Source organism: Magallana gigas, chromosome 6 (genome assembly GCF_963853765.1).
Source record: "Magallana gigas chromosome 6, xbMagGiga1.1, whole genome shotgun sequence".
Taxonomy (NCBI): domain Eukaryota; kingdom Metazoa; phylum Mollusca; class Bivalvia; order Ostreida; family Ostreidae; genus Magallana; species Magallana gigas.
The window spans coordinates 28,657,860-28,672,665 of NC_088858.1; the positions used below are offsets into that span (position 1 = coordinate 28,657,860).

General features: G+C 34.7%; 1 protein-coding gene across 1 annotated transcript; it reads right to left on the reverse strand.

Moving 5' to 3' along the window:
• Positions 1-1,517: 1,517 nt before the first annotated feature.
• LOC105330787 (N-acetylated-alpha-linked acidic dipeptidase 2) lies at positions 1,518-14,806 on the reverse strand. The gene is made up of 17 exons (XM_034469116.2): positions 14,389-14,806; positions 12,811-13,111; positions 11,788-11,913; positions 11,154-11,337; positions 10,913-11,012; positions 10,536-10,625; positions 10,339-10,424; positions 9,731-9,850; positions 9,518-9,603; positions 9,154-9,217; positions 8,816-8,972; positions 8,623-8,713; positions 8,387-8,476; positions 8,104-8,269; positions 6,713-6,794; positions 4,231-4,323; positions 1,518-2,570 (listed from the first exon to the last, which is right to left on the reverse strand). Exons 1-17 carry the CDS (start codon positions 14,646-14,648, stop codon positions 2,363-2,365), a joined length of 2,304 nt encoding a protein of 767 aa, XP_034325007.2. The 5' UTR covers positions 14,649-14,806; the 3' UTR covers positions 1,518-2,362.

Sequence of the window (14,806 nt, forward strand, 5' to 3'; positions counted from 1 at the left end):
TTATGCTGTGGTGTAGATGTATTTATATTTTATATCAGCAATTCAAGTGTATTTTCAAGAAGATTATATAGGAAATTGCATACTCTAGTATTTTGCAGAAATGCCTGGTAAGGTACCCTAATTTTTTGCAAGAAGGCTTGTCAAAGTAGTAGTAGACCATTAACATATTCCTGGAAAAAGTTATCTAAAATTGAGGAACGTGTCGTCTGACCTTAATTAACTTTATATAATAAATAAAAATATAATGGATTTGCCCTCCTCCCTCCACTTTTGTAGGAGCAGGTACATGTAATAAATGAAAACGGCAAATAAGGAATTATAATTGAATTTAAGTTACAGTTCGGTTGGTTTTTTTTTTGAGAATTTACCCTTTTTTAATTGTTTGTCAAGATGATTTTGATGAAGCTGCCCCACACACATGCAAAAACAATTAATACGTGTTTGTTTACCATTTCATATGGTTGGAAATTTTTAAAAATGCCTCTCAGTTGATTTTGCATCTTAATATGACAAATACAATTTTAAAAAAAATTAATATTTAATCTCCAGCTTTCAAGCTTACATGCACTTATATGATATGTGTACATTCCCCCCAAAAAATTGAATTAATAAAATCATTGAATTTTCAAGTGATATATATGTACATGTTCTAGATTGAAGAAAAGACTGACATTTCGTCTTACATTTGCACGTTCCGTTTTTAAATGTATGATCAGAACCGAAAATTAAAATTCATTTCTGATAAGATTGCCTAATTGATACATGCATGCTTCCATTGAATAATTTTGTTTAGTCAGGCAAGCTTTTTGGAAAGCTATCACTTGTTTGACAATAACAATCCGTTTCTGCGTTGTGTATTTTGATTGCCCCAAGATGGGACAACCCCCATATCAAAGGAATAGATTAAATTCCAAGAGATTTCATCACAGGACGCACAAATACTTGGTTGCATAAAGAAGGCGGAAAGTTTGATGATTGTAATAGTTACTCAACACTGGTGTATAGCGCAGCGGAGGTGTTACTAAGTACGTCAATATTAGTTACAATATTCACCTACAACACTGTAATGAATGCATTATTTACAATGTTCATGTACATGTATTAACAGCCACTAGGTTTTTTCCCAAACTTTCACTATAAAGGCAAAAATGAATAAATATTGTTGATCAATATGGAGAAGTCAAAGGCCAAGTGTGTTCCGTGTCTTCAAATAATTATGTTTTAATTGCAATCTGATGAACCATACGATGAGCGAAAAAAAGATTTTTTTAAATGCAGATAATTAATTTATATATATCCTTTATGTTACAGTAATCCACTAGTAAATATAGCAGTCATGTACTCGCACATAAACAGACGTCAATTAATAGTGTACAATACATTTATGCACTGTTTGTTACGTCCTCATTTATTTTATATTGCAGTCTTGAGAGGCAAAAATGTAATTACTCAAGTCTATACAATCCTTTTTTTTATCATAAATCATCAGACAACCAAAAAATCACTGCAATTCTACATCATTACTCAATGTCTTTAATGCATAAATCCTATACTTTATTATACAATGTACCTCAATATGATTATTCTATATAACACGTCACCTGATTGGTCTAGGGAATCACGTGACAGGGCGAACAAAACGTCGTGTCTCCCGGGAAATAAATATCGTGTCTCACCTCTTCGAAAATCTCGGGATTTTTCATTACAAAGGTAGGAAAATGCCAATATAAGCATACGATGTCGACAAATATGATTCAATCAAAATTATTAAACCATTTAAATTCTATTCATGCCACTAAAACAATTTTATTACAATTTATGAAAGAAAAGAGAGACAATAAGAAAAAAAACCAATCACGTCGTAATTGCTTTCGACCAGTCGAAAATTATTATAATTCGACTTATTTTGTAAAGTCGTATGTTGTTCTGTATAATAAAACTTTTATTGCATGAATGTTCGGGAAATATGAAGATTTATTCCCCCAGAAAAATCACATTTTCCTTGGGCATAGCCCTCGAGAAATATGATATTTCTTGGGGGGAAAAATCTTCTCATTTTCCTCACCATCATGCAAGTAAATGTATAATGGCTTTTATGCAATTTTTTAAAATAACAACAAATGGATTCTACATCATTACACAAATGGATTCTACATCAATACACTGTCTTTTATGCGTAAATCCCAACAAATGGATCTATATCATTACTCTGTCTTTTATGCACAATCACTACAAATTGATTCTACATCATTACACAAATGGATTCTACATCATCATCATTACACTTTGTCTTTTATGCATAAATCCATACGAATGATCATATAGAATTACACTATGTCTTTTATTTGCGAAAACTTCGGGCTTACGTAACAGGCATGAATTTCGTTACGTCTCTAAGTGAAGACGTGGCCGACTGAATGGCGAATATAATGGCCGAATAGTGCTTCTTGACCACTTCCCAGCGCTGGGCTTCATTGGGGCTTCCGCTTATTTCAAAAGTTGAGTCTATCAACCCTGGAAAACTACTTCCAGCGTACACGTTCACACTGCTCTCGGCAAAAAGGACGTGTCTAAAAGGAAAGAAGATAATCACATCTCAAAACTTTATTGAATACTATACTCTGTCTAGAGTTTTTGCTTCCACCACTTTTCGCTTGATATTTTGATAATCATAAATACCTTTGTGCTCAAAATACGTTTATAAATCCACTAATGTGAAAAATGTCCAAATAATCTGTTTTGAAACGCCCCCTTCTACCGCTTCAGGTTTCAATACACAACCCAAAATAGAAAGTCAACGGGGATTTTGCATTGCATCAGCCATGAATAAGCCCGGATGATAACGTTGAAAAATTGTGAGTTCCGAAAGGTGAAAGGTAAAGTCTTCGTAAAAAAATTATGAGTGAAAAATGATAATGTGTCAAGATATCTTGGATTTTTCCCTTTCATAAATTTTAACTGTATTTCTATCACACATATGTCTATTTCAATTAAAAATCATCAACAAGAGGCACATGGGGCCACATCGCTCAATGAGCAACAATGATTTTCAATGGACGTTCAAAATATATTATGCCAAATGGTCCCTCGGTAGAATAACAAAAAATAAATATTGTAAAGTATTCGAATTTTACACGTTTTTTCATACACGTAATCTTTGACATTTTACCTTTATGGAATACTATTTTTACCGAGAATAAGGAAATCCTACGCAAGATATAAAACTAAACATTTGGCAGGGGTACACTGTTAACTTCCAATTTCCTACATGTATATTTTCGTTCTGCGCCCTCTCCCCCCACTTTAAAAAGCGATCAAAATATATGAGAGCATATAGGTACATTTTCTTCCTCAACTACTTACTTGTTATTGTATTTTAAAAAAAAATATTTTATAATAGTAATTGTATTTTATTACAAAAATTCCTATAGATGTGAAGAAGAAAATTGTACCTCAATGCGCTCAATTCCTCAAATTAAAAATATTCAAAAATCTAATTTGTCTTTCCCATCATAATTAAACGACTGTTGTTTACCTGGAGTAAACTCGTGTGACTTTTATAACCTTACTCACACTTGATTGATGAATACACTGGAATGAAAAATGTTGTCACGTGACACGGTAAAGAGATATCACTCTATTTTACTAAGGCCCACCCATTATCTTCATCTTTATTCAAAAATAACAAATGGCTACAAACCAGGATAATACCGAACCCGAAGCTATTACGCCTTTCCTTTATTTTTATTTTCGTAATAACTCAGATTTGAAACAGAGTTAGCCCATAATTTTTGCAATTTATATTTTCCTTTCCATAAGGATTATTTATGCTAAATTACGTTGAATTTGACGCAGTAGTTCTTGAGAATTAGGTTTTTAAAAATGTACCCCCTTTTTCTACATTTTCGAGGTTTTCTCCTCTTTGAATAAAGACCAGTCTTTCATTTCTGCAATTTATATTTGCCTTTCCATAAGGATGCTTTGTGCCAAATTTGGTTGAAATTGGCCAAGAAGTTTTAGAGAAGAAGTTCAAAATGTAAAAAGTTTACAGACGGACGGACAGACGGATGATGGACAAAATGTGATCAGAATAGTTTACTTGAGCTTTCAGCTCAGGTGAGCTAAAGACAATAACTTGGACATACTTTAGTGTATTGATACCACAACTGCCGCTATTAAAGCAAACATTGCTAGCTTTTATGTATTACGACACGTGTCACTGGAAAGTACCTTGCTTGGGGTCTGTTCGGAATACCGGCTGGGTCCGTAAATGCCCGATCTAGTTGCAGAAGCTGGTCATTTATCTTTCTAACATCGTATGGACTAAAAGAGTTGAAAACACAACATTTATTATGTCATGCATGTATATTTAGATTTCAAGTAAGATTATTGATAAAAAACAAGAGGTCCATGGGGCCAAATCGCTCACCTGAGCAACAATGACTTTATATGCCTTTAGGCATTCAAAGATTATTTTGCCATATAGTCCCTCGGTAGAATAACAACAACAAAAAATACCGTAAAAAATCCAAATTTTACACTTATTTTACACTTAATCTTTGACCTTGTACCTTTACGAAATACCATTTCTACCGAAAATAAGATCATATGCAATATATTTAAACTAATTTTTTGGTAGGAGTTCACGGTTAACCTCCGGTTCTCTTTATTTTAGTCTTTAATTTAATTGGTTTTCCATTTTAAATGATTGTCGTTGACCTGGTGCGAATTCATTTCGTATGTTACATGTATTTTATAAGAAATGAATTCAATATTTATCAGTTTAATAAAAGTTTTGGGTGCGTATATAAACCGCGAATATATACATGCGCGGATCGAGCATTGTTTTTCCAAAAGGGATCCGGGGAGTATTTGAATGTGTGTGTGCGTGTGCGCGTGTGTGTGTGTGTGTGGTGGGGAGGGGGGAGGGGGGCTTGCGACCCTTCGCGCATGGTATAAAATGATTAGATGACTAAGGCCGTGTGGCCAAGGTGGCTTTTATCTCCATTTATATCTTAAATGTAATCATTTTCGCTTGCCAAGTGTTTCCAATTCGCACTGCTCATCATTTTTTACAATGACAAAATTAACTTAGGTTTGAGCAATGGAGTCGAAGTAATGACTATGATTTATTAAAGGCGTGTATCTAAAAAAGCTATAGGGTGCTATACTGGTACTGTACCAGTTATCGGCTAAGACCAGTTATCGGCTAAACTGAAAGTTCGGGTTTATAGCACGCGACAATCCAAGATTTTTTAATTCAGTCGTCTTTTTCGAATAAAGAAGAGTAAGTTTGCTTGAAAACTTTCTTGAATATGTTTTTTACATGAGCTTAAACGATCATTGTTTACCGCTGATTTTACATCTTTGCACTTTCAGCAGTGGGGGAAGTGACGTAATAAGTTAAAAATAGAATATTACCTCTTTGTGATACGTTATTACATTCCTTCTTTGATTTGACATATAAAATCAATACATTTAACATGTATAAACAAAAGAAATTCACGAATTTCCGAGAAATTCGTAGCGCAATTGAACGCCTGATTGCACAATTATGTATTGAATAGTATACAATTTGGTGTATCACCGTATGATAATAAACGAATATTTTTATGAGTTTTGTTTATAATGTATCATGACCCCGAATACTTTAGTCTGACCTAGCAAAGGGGCACAATTCAAACTACATTTAGCAGAATATAAAATCAACATGAACACTGATTTTTACTATGTTATTATCACGAAGCCGATAACTGGTACACTAAATCGTAAAATCTCGGCAAATTCGGGGCGTGCTTAAAAGCACAAAACAAGATGTTTTGGGTTCTAAATAATGATATAAACTAACAGATTGATAAATAAGGAGTTCACTTTTTAAAGTATGTCAAGTTTTATCCAAAAATATCAAGAAATAAGGAATTACGAAAAGAAAACGTTAAATTTTAGCCGATAACTGGTACAGTGCCAGTATATACAAGTATTTTCCAGTTTTCGATTATTCTGGCGGGGGCTCTTCATTTTTGAAATTCACCTCGCTCTCAAGCAAGCGATTTACCATAGAACCCCCCCCCCCACCTCCAAAAAAAAATACATCTATTTTCCTTATCTGCATTTAAAAGTTATTTTGTAGTGAAAATTTAAAGTGGTATGTGCAATTAACATGATTGAAATGATATAAAGTTGTGGCTCTCAACTTCAAACAACTTATGATTTTTCTGCAGCGTTACCTTGTACCAAGAAACCACAGACGATGAAGAAATTGTCCTCCCAAAAAATCGTATGAATTCAACTGACAGGCCCATGAAGGAAAATTGGCGATTTTAAACTTATTAGTGTTTTATATAAAGCAGAAATGATACAATCGACTAAACTTAAGATGCTTTTTGATGTTTGATTAATGGTATTTCTAAAAAAATAACTGAAAAATAAGTTAGACGCGAAATAGAAAATTGGGACAGCGCTGGACATATGAACGGACGGACGGACGGACAGACGAACGACGGACAAAATGTGTTCAGAAAAGCTTACTTGAGCGTTCAACTCAGGTAAGCTAAAAATTGCATATTAAAACTGCAAACTGTATATACTGGTATAAGAGCATGACATATTGAGGGAAAGAACTTATGTGTAAACGTAGAACGTTAATTTCAAATTGCAATCAAAAGATCATTTAAAATTAGAAAAGACAGTTGCCAGTGAAATACTGTCTTACTTTGATTTTCTCACATTCATTTGCATGGTGTAAAAAGCATCAACTTCTTTCGTAAAATTTCGAGCAGCTTCAAAAAGTTTATCTACAATCGAGAAAAAATCACTAACCTTAAGGTATCCGATCCATAATAGCCTCGGATTCAATGAATCTGGGTGCATAACAGATATGTATGGGCCTAATGCTCAATATATTTGGACATAATTTTCCTATTTAAGTATCAACATGTAGGAGTGGAATGTGTCCCAATTAATGACCTTTTCCTTTTTTTGAAGAGTTGTCCCCCTTTGTTTTTATTCTATAAAAATTAATTCTAAAAAAATCTGCACGGTATAAAATTTATTTTCAATAGTTTCTGTGATCCTTATGATAAAATACATCTTTCCACCAAAGCATTTTTTGATATTCCAAGTAATTCCATTTTTATCTTAAAAATGTGCTCGTCTCCATAGACCTTAATGCAATCTTAATTAATTAATTACTGCTTAGTTAATAATATTTTTGAAAATTTCTCACGGTGAATCTTTTTCTACTCTTAAATGCTTTAAATAAATATCAAAGTCTTAAATATATGATGGATATTCAAGGTTGGAAAAATTTGGTCCTAATATGGATCGGATACCTTAAGTATCTTATTGAAACCTAATGTAATCAAAGTACTGAAAGTACTGAAAAGCGCTAACCTAGCTTAGTTCTAAGAAAATTTACTGTGTGCAAGCGTAGACGGTAATGAGCCTTATTGAAATTTTGGTTTATGTTTAATGAATATCAATTTAAAGTATCGAAGGCCAGATTTCTTTAAATATATGTTACTTTCTTAAGATGATGTGAATTAAAGCTGAACACGACTTGTATATGGATACTTGCCTGAAAAAAGATATGTTAAAATCACGAATTATACCTTTTGAACAGTAATTTATCACAGTTTTTGACATTTTCTTGCAAAGAATCGATTTTATTTTTCTATATTTTAGCTTCTGAATACGCACTTTATTTTTTCATCACTGCGTAGCATCCCGTGCTGATGTACGTAAGCCCCGCAAACCAATCGTATCTACTCGGCCATTTCCGTCACCCAGATATCTGGTTCCCTATACCTCTTACCAGTTTAAATGATGTATATTTCTGCTCATAGAGGGCAGTTATTCCTTGCACCGGAAATAGAAGTCTAACGACAATAAAGCGCTGAGCTATGCTTAGCGCTTTAAAAATGCATATGTTTGTATGATGTTAAATTACTTTTTTCTTTCATGTAAAAACCTGTAAGCACCTTAGTCCTAGCAATTTTCGCTGAAATCAAGAATTCATAAAATGTGCCATTCATTTAGGCTTAAGTATCTTTTATTTTTACTTTTAATGTTGTGATTTTAAAAAACAAGCAGTGAGCAGTGAACCTAAGCTCATTTTGGTCCTCATGATAGCTCCAGTTTCTGATGAATTCAGCTGTCTTACAAGCCCCTCTAGCACTCTGGAGTAGTCCCGTACATCGAATGGAATGATCAGAGAGTCGGCCAGATTGCGAGCCAGCTCTCCCCAGATTTGTCCCATTGCTTTATGAGTCTAAAACACACGAAACAAAATATGCATTCAAGAAACACTATTCATTGTCAAAGCCATGCGCAATAAATCAATTTTGTATCATTAACAATCTCAATAAATACAAAGTTAGCGACAAACCTGAAATCCTGGGTCTAATAATTTATCCACAGCATAAAACGTTTCGTATTTTGAGTGATACAGAGGATAAGAACCAATTTTGTACTTATCCTAAAAAAAACAAATAGTTCTAAATGTAATAGCTGAGCTGACAGAAAGTTTTAATTGCCATCATTAATTAATCGATATTAATGATAACTCCAATTATATTCAACTTTAGAAAATTTTCAGTTTACAGAGCGATCATAATATAATACCTCATCATAGGTGTACGTCAAATCCACGGACGGCAAACCAAACTGCTGTACAAAAGATGCAAAGTCACTTCCAGAGCCCAGTGGTGAAATCCTGTTCATGTATAAAGCAGAACCTTCAGTCTCCGTGAGTTCAGTCTTAGATGGATAGTGCTAATTCTCATGCAGAAAGCTAGGAGCTTTTAAAGTGGCTTACTTTGGTTGAGTGTTGTCTTCATTGGGAGTCGTCATCTTCCAGTTGTCGTAAACACTGCGTCCTGCCTGGGCGGTATTTGGGTTTGGTACCTTTTTCGTGGCTTCATACAGGGCGTGATGAACGAGAGGTGTCGCCCCACCATCGAGCGTGTAATTGCCTAGCAAGACATGTGTCCAGTTTGAATATACAATATGCAATATGTGTGCAATAAACTAGCAAGACATGTGTCAAGTTTAAATATTAGTATACTGGAGGGCCGTAAAACAGTTCTCTAATGTGAGATTTTAATAAATTCATTTAGATAAGATGCAAATTAGCTAGTAGTTGCACATGCGTACCTGTGACAGCTATATCAACGTTGAGGTAAGCGACCGCCCTCTCGGCCAAGTTTTTGATGTATTGCTGTAACGTGGAACCAGAAGAGACAGTAAATCCAGCTGATACATCGTTAACGCTTTTTAAAATATTTTTCAATTGTGTGCTTAACACAGTGTGCATTTCTATTAAATTTGGTAATCCTCAACACTTAATCAATATTTGTAGTTATGTCGGTGATTGATTTTGATATTTTGCATCTTCAAATCCGAATATATAAGAACTGTATGAAGATGGTTAAAAGTGCTATTAATTAAATTATACAAATGATTAATGGAAAAAGCAATGAGGATATAGGACTAAAAGCCAGGAACCACATGCATGTACCTCAACCCACTCTGTAGATCCAATAAGCCCGTACTCCTCCGCTCCCCAGCTACAGAAAATGATGGTGCGACGTGGCCGCCATTTCTCTAATAAATTCAAAACAATACGAGAACTTTTTTGGGAAAAAAAGTACAGACAATAAAAAGAAGCTAAATTTACAAGTATTTACTTCCTAAGACAAGTCCTTTATATGTTATAATTATCATAACCTACTTGCTCGAACAAGATTCCCCATCACTCGGGACACCTCTTTCATTACTGCTGTTCCACTCGAAGGATCGATTGCTCCGAACACCCAGGCATCACGATGGTTGCCCAGCAACACGTATCTGTCTGTAAAGGAGGCAATAAAGACTTTTATGTATATTAAAAAAAAACAGTTTCTTTATTCATACATATAAAGCGTAAAGCAAAAACTTTTCAAGTCTAAAATTATCTTCGTGTACAGACATCTAGTAGATGATGAGACCGATTCCTGTTAATGTACATGTATGAAAACAAATACAAATAATTAAAAGGTACTCAAGATATTTTGACTTCTTATGTTAATGTCCTTTAGAAAATTTAGATTACTGGGAATCACAAATTTTGATTTCCAATAATCTAAATTTTTGTAAAGGATGAACAAAGTTTGATTCCCAATAATCTAATTTTTGTCAAGGATAATAATAATATACAAACTCGGAAAACTTCATCAAAATATTAAACCGAAAATATAACAATATACGGGTATAATGATTTTTTGTTTACAGATACAGAAACTCTGATAGAGTGTTCATGAATATTTTATTTTTAATATAAAAAAAAGAACATATGCGAACCTGGTTCCACACTGCCTCTGATCACGCCAAACGCGTTGTACGTTGTTCTGCGAATATTTCTTGTTGAAATCCTTATTCTGATTTTCCTAGAATGGTAGAGAATAACCTCCTCGCTAATATATTTCTCAATTAAGACGCCTCTAGAAATCCATTCTAGATCCTACAATAACATGGGATTAGTCTGGTAGCTTACTCACCAACCAGCATTCTTCAGGGGTCCCCCAAACTTGTATGTAATGTTGATACCGCCTCTCCAAGATTCAGGTACCTCATCTCCTCCCATGTAACTAGTGAATGCAATAAACATGTGTGTACATGAAGTAGATGTATTGTTATGGTTAATGTAAATTATGCATCTTATTTCGAAAAATAAATAATTTCAATGAAGTGTGAGTATAAAATAAACTAACTACACAAAACCTAAAGCTTTCAAAATTTTGTAACAAGCGTCACTAGATAGCGTGCCGAAACAAATCTCTTTATTACTGACTACACCATAGCTTTAAAATAAAACTTTTCCATTCCAATAGATTATGAAAGGTCTCCAAAAATTACGCCAGTTTTAAAGAAGCACCTGATCAGTTTTTCCGCCAGACCGTAGCCAATGGGATGGACGGGGATGCTGGGGAGCAGGTCCCCCTTCAGTGATTCCTCGTCCACTCGATAGGCCGTATCTACAATCACGTTGTGCACCTTGATTTTAATTCATTCAGATACAGTACACAAAGTTTACACAATTCTTTACACAATATTGTTTTCATAATACTGCAGAATATGCCATAGAGCTTGATGAAATATTGTTCTACAATAGTTACCTGTCGACGGGTAGCCTGGAGTGAGAGGGTCCCCTTTACCCATGAAGGTGGTGCCCCGCTGGGTGCCTGATTCGGGGAGCCACCAGGTATCTGGATACACTTTGGGATCAACACCGTAGGTGTAATCCTTGGGATCGGAGAATAGGATGATGCCAGAGGCTCCATAACGTGTGGCCAAGCGTACCTACATGTACACGTGTTTTGTTGATTAAAAAAACCCACAGACTCAATAATCTTGTGCACAATTATTTCCTATTTCGTTAAAGAGTAACCAACCAATTTGTTCAATCGATTTGTATTGTCGAGTGTCCCATTTTTAATACTTTTTCCTCAAATATTTCAAAAACATGTTTGATTTTCAAATTTATTAAAACGGTACATGTAGTTATAGTTACTTGTGTGTACATGTCAGATAGATACACCTGTAGAGCACATCATTTATAAATAGTTATTTTTTTTTAAGTATAGGCATGTTTCTAGACCATCATGCCACTTCATTTTATTTAGTCAACACTGCCCTTCTCTCCTTGTCGTATCGGTAGACACGGTCAAGTTCTTCAAATTACAAACTACTGTGTAAATATTTTGAGACGTCCTCGGCTACCATGACCTACTGCACGGCGCCCTCCCTTACCTTGTCTCCGCGGAAGATTTTCCCGTATCTAGCGATAACGATCTTTCCCGTCACGTTTATGCTCTTGTTGCTAACCAGCCACTGATAATCCTCCACCCGGCCATAGTTCACGTACATCAGCTCCGACTGCAAGGTCAAGTTCAAGGTCATTTAGTTGCCAAAAACCATGTAAGATTATTTGAACTGGCCATAATAAACACAAAAAAAGTTTGACCCAAGCTATTAAGAAATATGCTAAGATCGATACAATATATCTATAGTTTACATTTGTATCTATATACATACCAAATTTCAGACGAAATGAAAATTATCTACCGGATATCTCTACAAAATTAACATTTAAGAAGTATCATTTATGCCAAAAATGTTGATAAAATTTTCATCCTTTGTATCCTTACTCATTTCACAAATTTGTAGCATTCAATTCTTTAAAACGATTTTTTTTTATCAGTTTTCCTTTCTAATTTCTATCCTTAACAGTTACACTATCCTTATTGTAGCCACATGCACCTGACGTGTTAAACTTATTATCATGCTTATGATATGTTTTCCATGCGATTTCAAAAATATGTAACCTCTATACGTAGGTGGGCTTTCTGACTTCCCAGAGTCAAAATGTAAAATAAAATCGCAATTACCATAATTATGTTTAAGTTTTGATAATGATGCTGATATGGTTCAGAAATAGAGTATTTTGAAAACATCCCACTGAATTTTCAGTTTTCCTTAATCTATTCCCTTAAAAAGTGGTCCTGACCTGAATACAAAATTTATATGGTTCTCATCTATATAAGGCTTCATGCTAAAGCTTGATTGTTGTTTTAGACAAAATGATACAAAGTTGAAAAGCTGATGTTCGCGACGATGACTGCAACACACGTTAGAAAAATCTTGATAAGAGATCAGCTAAAATGAGATTTGGTCAAACATTAAGTCAGGTATCAGACTGGACCACTGAGTTAGTACCCATTCTTACGGATGTGTGAAGAAAATATAGGTACATGTAGTATGATGTATTCTTACAGATGTTATATTTCCGGGCGCTGAAAAAGCATTGAAAGGCGGCACCACATTGGACTTATTTTCACTGGGATGTAGAATGGGTTCGTACAGGGCTGACTCCCATTCGATGTCATCATTTTCGTTGTATACAAATATCCTGTTCATTACGTTACGGTCCGTGGTGTTAGGATAAGACAACAGAACGTCATACGGAGTAATAAATGCTTCGTCCAGGCCCTCATTCTTCCAAAAATCGTGAATTTCTTTGGCTTGCTTGTAGTCAGCATCTGTTCCAGCCAAGTGAGGAAATTCGGACAAATCTCTTAAAAAAAAAACATGACATAAAACAGCAATGGCGCCATTTGCTGCCTATCAGCAACAAATACTGTGGAGTGTGGACTCATTAGAATAGTGGAATTGGTGGATTTGTAAACGCCCTCCAATGAACCTTTAGAAAATTAATTCGACGAAAATTACATCCCCATCAAAACTAAATTATTTCACAGTACTTATGACATTAAAATGCCATTGACAAAGATCACTGGAGTTAATCTATCAACTTGCTTAGAGATATAGGTTGTCATTAACGGGAGACTAAAAATTATTTAAAAAAACATGAAATGCTAAGGTTCTGATTAATTAAAAACAGCAGGTATTTTATGCTGAAATATAAAAGAAAAAATGACAACGCCCATTCCACTAGTTACCGTGAAGATACGACATGGAAATATTTGATACACATTTCATTATATATACATCGACTACTTTTGCCACTATGCGCCCCTCCAATGACCGTCTTTAGACTGCGGCCTGCAGGGATCGGCAATGATCTTTTAAAACCGTAATTGGAGGTCCTGGATATACCGATAAATCCAGCGCTTGGGCTATAGATATAGCCTATTATAATTCATCGGAGAATTTTAAAGGGCAATTAATGAAAGTGCTCAAGTTTAACCAGCAGTTCAGTTCTTCACTTATTAACAATCTGTAATCTAAATTAATGATAGATTAATTAATATGAATTATCAAATGTTAAAACACAGTTCAATAAGTAGTTTGCTGTAAGATGTATAATAATATATGCCCCGGTAAATGAAGTCATTATTTTGTATTTTTTATTATCTTGAGTCAAGGAAAAAATTATCTCACATGCATATATAATTTGCAGTTGGGGCATGATAAGTAAGTTACAGCTGAATTAAACAACGTCTTCTATCTGCTCTTTAAAAGGCCGTGACATAGTTTTCTTTAAATGGGGCATCAACCTTTAGTTTATTGGAGACTTCGTCTATATCAATGGAAAAATCTTTTCAATTACGTTCTGTACATGTTTACCTTCTAGAACCACCCCTAGTCGAACATAAACAGAGTGAAGTTTATCAACCTCACCAATCTAGTACCATGCTTATTGTTGTAAACTGCTTTTAAAACCTTTCAACAGAATAAATTGTCAGCCGATTCGCATCACAGAGCAGAAAACCACAAATACTTATATTTGCAAATTAGATTTTTAGTGACGTAAATCATGCACCATATTATATTAACGATGTTTTATTCTGATGAAATATTTGTCAAAAGCAGTCGTTGTTTGCAACTTACCTTAGGTATTCCCGAATTTTTTCCGCATCAATTTGATTGATGATCTCCTCACTAATCCTTGGATCAGCTTCCTTGTTGTAGGACAACTGTCCAGAATCCTCGGAATTTGATTTCTCGTCACAGATGGCGTAGCGACCAATGAGGATACCCAGGCCGATTCCAACTGCCATCGTCACAACAGAAAACGCAGCAAAGGACCGCCTGGCTGTCGCCTTGTTCTTCTTCTCAAAGAAGACTTGGCTTGAATCGTGAAAATCCATCTTTGTAGTGGTTAGGAAAAACTAATACAAGCTATTTTGCATTGTTAAATGCTTGAATGATTTCTGACTTTTTAGAATCAGTTTGTTACACCGCAAGTGCGCATTTTATAGACGCGCACAGCCGCTCATGGGACCTTCGGGTGTACTTCTGAGAAGGA